The sequence below is a fragment of the Sardina pilchardus genome, chromosome 9, assembly GCF_963854185.1.
Source record: "Sardina pilchardus chromosome 9, fSarPil1.1, whole genome shotgun sequence".
NCBI classification, from domain to species: domain Eukaryota; kingdom Metazoa; phylum Chordata; class Actinopteri; order Clupeiformes; family Clupeidae; genus Sardina; species Sardina pilchardus.
In genome coordinates this window covers 19,778,925-19,786,312 of record NC_085002.1, presented here as the reverse complement: position 1 = coordinate 19,786,312, position 7,388 = coordinate 19,778,925, and the positions used below count along the sequence as shown (strand labels likewise).

The 7,388-nt window shown below is 44.4% G+C and overlaps 1 protein-coding gene across 1 annotated transcript in view; it reads right to left on the bottom strand.

Moving 5' to 3' along the window:
* The window catches only part of cacna2d2a (calcium channel, voltage-dependent, alpha 2/delta subunit 2a), a 237,236-nt gene extending 230,256 nt beyond the window's left edge, over nucleotides 1-6,980 (bottom strand). Inside the window, exon 1 of the mRNA XM_062546222.1 lies at nucleotides 6,822-6,980. Within this exon, the coding sequence (XP_062402206.1) occupies nucleotides 6,822-6,937 (116 nt within the window). The 5' untranslated portion in view covers nucleotides 6,938-6,980. The remainder of the gene's footprint in view (nucleotides 1-6,821) is intronic.
* Nucleotides 6,981-7,388: the final 408 nt, after the last annotated feature.

Here is a 7,388-nt window from a genome sequence, read left to right as displayed (position 1 = left end):
AGAGAAAGAGACACAGAATAGAGGGGGTAGGATTGTGTACAGAGAGGGGGCGGCTGATATTGTTTCATATCATGCTGCATTGCATTGTGGGTCATGTGCCTGTGTGTTGTGTCTTCCTGCCAATGACAGATCAGGGGCTTCAGCCAAGGGAGAGTGAGCGAGAGAGAGAGAGAGAAAGGCAAACAGAGAGAGGGAGACAGATAGAGATAGAGGGATAGAGAGAGAGAGAGGAAGAGAGAGAGAGGGAGGGAGGAGGAAAGAAATAATGACAGAGGGGTGAGCGGAGAGATGGACGGCTGGGTGAGCGCTCGCTGGCACCTAATGAGCCCTTCTCTTCCTCCCACACTCTCTTAACACACACAAACTTGACAACACAGGCTTGCAGATGATACAGCTCTAAACACAAGTTGATATAAGGGTGAGGCTACGGGTTACATTCTCCTCTCCTTACATCTCCACCTCCATCTCTCTGCTGTTTCTCGCTAGGTTCTGTCCTCCCTCTCTTTCTCTCTCTCTCTCTCTCTCTCTCTCTCTCTCTCTCTCTCTGTGTCTAGGTTTGGCATTCTTGCAATAATACTGCAGCAGTCTTGTCTTATATAAATAGTGCTTGCATTGGGCTCTGACCCCACTTTCTCAATTCATCAATGCCTTCAATGCCCCTTGCCTCTCACTCTCTTTCCTCGTCACTCTCTCTCTCTCTTTCTCTCTCTCTCCTTCCTTCCAAACGCCTCACTAAACAGCCTGTGAACCCCTGAAAATTTCTTTTCCTCCAAATTAGGCAAGAGAGCTGAAAGAAATGTGGAGCACTGAAAAGTTCCCCTTCCCTCGGTCCGTCACACAACCCTTCAGCCTGAGATGAGGAGGAGGCGAGAGGGGGAGTCGGGGGGGTGGGGCGGTGGGGTGGGGCCAGCATAGGCACACATTTTGCACTCTACAAACATCTATCATTTAAAAGACTTTCAAATCTTTGAAAAGTTTAATTTGAACTCCATCAAACATTTTGAGCTGACTAAAACATTTTTCACAAAATGATACAAATGTGTCACAGAAAAATACATTCCACATTCATCTCTTCAACCACATGTCAGCCGTCGCACAGAAAGATTTGTGTATCATTATCGCTAAAAGCTACCCAGCGGAATCTCAATGACAACAGAGCACTGGGCACCATTCACTTCTGTACGACATGATCTGAAATCAGTCACACTGCTTTCCAATCGATTTTCTTTCCACAAAAGATTAAGTTCATGTTCATTTCTGGCCAGAGCATTGCTAATTTTTAGATTAGCAATTAAAATAAGCAATTAAAATAAGCAATCTTGTCATTAAAATAAGCAATCTTGTTCAAGATACATTACAGACTATTCTTACTAGTAGCAACACGAGCTAGAGGAAAACGATCAATGTGCAAGTGCAAGTCTATAAATCAACGTAAAAATATTAACTTACAACACTGCACAGTGCATTTCACTTAGATTTAACACACTCCTCTATGCAGCACAGTGACAAGTGCAGCAAGTCAGCATTTATTCACACGTGCAAAGGCAATCTGTCCGAAAGAGGCACGTCATGATATATCCAGCGAGCAACGCACAGCTGTTGACATCGACACCTGCAAGACTTTCAAGAGACTACGGCAAGCAGCAAGAAGCCTGACTCACGACATCAAGGCTGTGAGCTCATAAAACAGAGCCAAGGTAACACATCTATTTTTTTCTTTGATGCTGACGTCAAGGAGATGCACATCTTCAAAGTATCCCAAAATCTAACACACTGACTGGGTGCCTTCCAAGCTTGTCTGTCGCCAGCATGGGCAGAGAGTGTGTGTGGGGTGTTTGTGAGTGTGTGTGTGTGTGTGTGTTGGGGGGTTGGGGGGGGGGGATTGTGTTGGGACTCTGATCCCCCGTTTTGCCTCTGCTTTTCACTCTAGCTTTACCCAGGAGGCTGTGGGAGGGCTGTTGTCTTCCTCACAGAGAGCAGGCCTGAGGGGGAGTTGAGTTGTGTGTGTGTGGGGGGGGGGGGGGGCAGACCTAAAGCTTGAGCCAGAATGCCTCAGAGTAGATCTGCTGCTTGAGATTAGAGGCTGTCCAATGCCACTGATCTGAGAACAGCTCTGTCATCCCTCTCTCCTCTATCCTATCATCACAGACAAACAGCAGTGGTGGTGTCACAGCTTCGGTTCTGAGAGGGAAAATACTGGCATGTATAATCTTTAGGCTCAGTCCACACAATGAGAGAATAGCAGGTTTCACTCATTTTTTTCCAGCCTGCTGGATCTTTTCCCCTTTTTTCTTCTGACACAAGACAAATTGACTTTGAAAAAAGGTTTCCGCCAATCAAAAATAAACAAACTGACCGGAGTTTACAGAGAGCAGTGAGATCCTTGACAGATTGCCATGTTGTGAGCTGGACTTAAGCTCGCATGTCCACCCAGCGCTGCTACTACTTTAACCCTGATGGGGCAGGTGAGCTCCAAGCTGAGTCATGTGGTAGGCCAGACTTCACATAACTGATTATGACAAGGCCGGTCTGAATCACTACTCATGTGTCTGGTGATTCAAGGTTCTTCATCAATCTAGTGGAACCCACCACAAACCTCTTTCTGTGATCATAGGTGAATTTAACAAATTCTGGCCTGGGTAAGCAAAGTTCAGTCGTTGAATACTGTTTGTGACACTGCATAGCCTCGTTGTGAGATTTAGTTATTTTTACATGTCCGTCAAATTCTCACATGCTGTCTATAGTATCAAAATCTCCAAATGTTTGCAGTAGACTTTCCATGTCCTCTGGTCTACTGACACATATTTTATTTAACTTGAAAGTGTAGGCCTCGTATTCACTCAGTTGGGGGCTTTGAAATATGTACACCAGATACATCATGTTAGGCAAAAGCAACTCATGTGAGTTGAGTATCACACCAGTTGAGCACACAAATGAAAGCACAAAACACAGGCTGAGAGACATTTTCAAACTTTGGAATAACTTTTAAAAAACCCAAATCTTTACAGGCTTTAATCAATGTCTCGTCTACCTGAATGTCTGAAATCTATGCTACTATCCAGGCCAAACTGAAAAGAGAGCCAAAGTCACCCAAGGGAGACTCCGTCTTCTAAAAACACATTCTAGTTCAGTCAAACATTTGCCAATGAAATCAACTGTCTATAAAAACCAATGAGCCATACTCAACATAACCTTAAAGAGCATGCCCACTGCAGAATTCATCTAAAAACTGATTCTGTTTTTTTTTCAACTCGTTGTGAAACAGTTTCCTGAGTCCACTGTTTTTTTTTTCTTTTAAAGATAATGAAGTGTTCCATGATAATAAAACTCCAAAGAGAGGCCGACCAAAAAAATGTCTGATCTGATTTGAGCGGACAACCCGCATGAGTCAGCAGTGTGAGCCCCAGTCTCCGGAGACAAGAAGACAATTCAGACTTGCACAGCTGCACCTTGGCCCAGACATCTTGCCAGCGTGGGGAAATATTTTCACGCGTGCAGAGGACTGTCCATATTTGTCATCATCATCATCATCATCATCATCGTCATCATTCGCATGAACATAGAGCACACACAAAACAAAAGCTTTTGGGGCATGGCATGTTTAGAGTGGCTATCAATGCAGATCATGGATTTTTCACTCAAGTCTGAAGCTTAGTCTTAATTGCTGCAACTAACAATTATTGTCATTGCCATTTTTTCTCAAAGAATATCTTAGTTATTTCCTCAATAAAATGTCAGAAATTGTGAAAAGAATGTCTATCAGTGTTTCCCAAAGCCAACAATTATGTCCTCAGTTGTCTAGTTTGGTCCACATTCAAAGATATTTAGTTTACTGTAGAGTAGGCATAAATATGAAATCTTTCACATTTGAAAAGTTGCATTCAGAGAATGTTCTTTATGCATTTTCCTTTAAAAAAATATACAAACCGATTAACCAATAACCAAAATAGTGGTAGAATAATCGATTCATTGTTGCAGCCCTCGTAGCCTTTAGCTAATGAGTAGAAGGCTAAAGAGTGGAAGGCAGACTAGGCTGACCATAAGATTTATGCACCTGTAAAATTCAGCCAGGCAATGTAGGCTATGAGTCAAGAAGACTACAGGACTAGGAGACACGCTTTTCATTTGACTGGCCTGGTAAGTGGCTTAATAATGAGGCTATTTTGAGTGTTGATCTCCTGGCTGAAGGAAATATTCAAATGCTGAGTCATTAACTGGTGTAGAAATATTTCGCAACCTGTGACGGTCGGCCATGACCAAATCAAAATGCGTGAGATGCGTAGGGATGCAGCACTTGTCTCAAGGAGTCCGGTGGGTACCGTTAATTCGGCCTAGCCCAAACTAAATAGAGGTCCACAAATAGGTCCGTGATTTTCATCAAGGACAACCTCCTTATGAAAAAATGAAAGTGTAAAGGTACAAAAACACATCAGATGACCTACGCTCCACAGTGGCAATTGCATCGCTCACATAGGCTACTCTCATTCGTGCAGTCGGAGCTCACTTTTGCTCACACCTGGTTCAGTATTTTGCACACCTTGTCTGAACTGATCGATGGTTTTGCTTCTAGTAGCCTAACCATAGTAACGTGGAGAACTGTTTAATTGTTTCACATGATTGGATTTAATCCTAGTTTTAGCTCAATCCAGCATTCAGTTGTCTGTTGCATGCCGGACTACATGGTTTATTACAGGCTACAAGCCTGTTGATGATACCGGGGTAAAAACCAGGGTTTGGTTGCTGTATCACCATGTGACATAGAAAAATCATGATCATGATTTAAAAGAAATCACTAAATCAAAGGACTATGTTTGACATATGCTGTCTTACTTTAACGCGTTGACCAAGAATATTGATAGATTTCTCATAATATTTCAGATTTGCAGACATCAAAACCAATGCCACGCTCATAGCCAATCCTGCTCTAGGCCTATGGGCTAAACAAAAATGCCCAGCCGTTTAACGACAAAGAGATTCCAACAGCTGGTTGCAATGGAAAATGAATGAATGCTTGCTGTAGGAGCGGATGTGAAGATGAAAGTATGTTAGAAATGTGACAACCTCTTAGAAAGTTACCCGCAACGACATCGCCCTAGATGTTGCGATCCCCGCGCGCTCTGAATCATGAAAATGTTATTGCCGTCTTGAGAGGAAGAATTATATGTAGGTTATCATAACTTGATGTTGAATGGAGATGTTCTCATCGATATTTGAAAAGCTATATTTCATTTAAAAAAAACGAATGCTATCTCATAAGCATACGAGTTAATCCACTAAGACCAAGCATTACATATTTGATGAGGCACGTCTACATTTAACACATATTGGCTTTATATTTTGAATCAAGGCTACAGGCTGTTTTTCATTATCAAATGGGGTCTCTTCTGAAGCTCATCGTCCTCCGCATATCACCAGCAAAGCAACTCCATCCCTGCTGAATCATATTGGTGCTTAATATAATGGCATGTTTATTCTCTTAGGTTCTGTATTATTGTCTTTATCGTCGCATAAACCCCGCCGTATAATAATGGAATTGTTATGTAAAGAGAGCGAGAGTAAGCCTGTGGAGGGCTGACTAGTAAGCGGGCTGCTGTGTGTGGGCTGCACGCGGGACGGAAGCAGTTCCCGGAGGCTGGGACTGAGCGGTCGGAGCAGCTGGCGCGCAGCCAACACCCTCAGCCACTCAAAAAGACTAACATCTTATGGACGTTGGACACGTAATTTTAACTCCGCTGTAACAGCAAAATATCGGACTGCTCAACTCGGTACGATTTCTTACCCCGAGAGTGTGGGGTGAAGTTATTGCACAAGACTTATTGCACAAGCACAAGTTATTGCACAATAGTAAAACCACGTGCGTTTTTAAAACATTTGTCGGCTCCTCCGGGCACAACTGCGCACATGAGTAGACGACCACAATATTGGGGTCATGCATGGTGAAATGCGCTATCCAAATGCGCTCTCCGCTTTTAAAGTTTGTGGTTCAACTGTCAAAATCGATTACCTGTTACTTTTGAGTAGCGCGTTACTCATACGGTCAAAGCCAAGGGCAACTGACAATATCATCTCTGTCAACATGGCAGGTGCGCCAGGGCTGGCATTTTATTAATGAAGAACCGTTTCTTCTATACCAGAAACAGAAAAATCACCTCACAACACTTGCGAGACACATGCATACGTCGTCCTTCATTGTAAATAACGCTTTTTGTTCTGTTTAGCTACGGACTGAGTAGGCAAAGGCAAATACTACTGTTCTGTAGTTCTCAGGTAACCCGTTATCGGCGTTCGTTTCCCCCCCCTTAAGATTTCAACCCGAATTGCTCTTCTCTATGTGTGTCGTACGAATTCATGAACCTTGTTTGACCATGGCTCATCCTCGGCCAAACAGGAAGCGGCTCAAAATATATCCACTGTGACGTCCGGAATGGAAACGAGCTCTAATTCTAGTATAGCGGCTCTCCTAATCAATAATTGAGCGCTGTGCTTTCCGTCGCGCTGAACACCTGTACGTTGCCCCTTCAAGTGAACCTTGAAGCATGCCGTCCCTTCATCACAAGGGCTGACCGCATGTGAGATGTGCACACGGAACGAACCACGACGATGTAAAATGTTGCACAAGCCAGTGAGATAACATAAAACATCCTTGTGAGATAACAACCAGAAACATTGACCATACAAGAGACATGAAGAGAAGGAGGACTGGAAGCGGTTGAGATGGAGAGCGCATCGCGCCACTATCGCACTTTGAGTAAACATTACGGTCAGGCCACCTGTCCCAATTTTGCGCTCCCGTTTTGAGTCTCCTTTCAGCCGGTACTTACGTGTAATGCTGGGGGAATTTGAGAGCCGCTGTCCCCGGCGTGGACACGCAGATGATCAGGATAATTTGGATAGAGAACAGGCAAAACACTCCGGATGACTGAGGGCAGAGCGCCATTTTCCATTAAAAATGCAAGAAACTGATATATAAATGTGACGGAGCGGCGTTTGTACTCTCTTAGGGGGAAACGGAGGGTGGAAGCCGAATGTCTGTCGGTGTCGGCGGATAGCAAATGCTCCTGAAGATCAACTGCTGTGAAATCTCAAGCCCAAACCGATTGAGTGACGATTGGCAGCCGGAGACAAGTCGATACGAAGACACACAGATGCACTGACGCTGCTGCCGCCACTGGTGCTGCTGCTGTGCCTTATTTGCTCGCTCGCTCGCTCGCTCTCTCGCTCTCCTTCCCTCTCTCGCTCGACCATGTAACAAACAGACTGCACGAAAACGACATATTCTAATATTCGTCCGCGACAGGCGGGAGCGCGCGTTAGGCCATTCCCCCGCTGTCCCGTAGCCCCCCCGGTAACCGGGATGTCCATATTGGCCCCAATACTGAAGAGCAAGG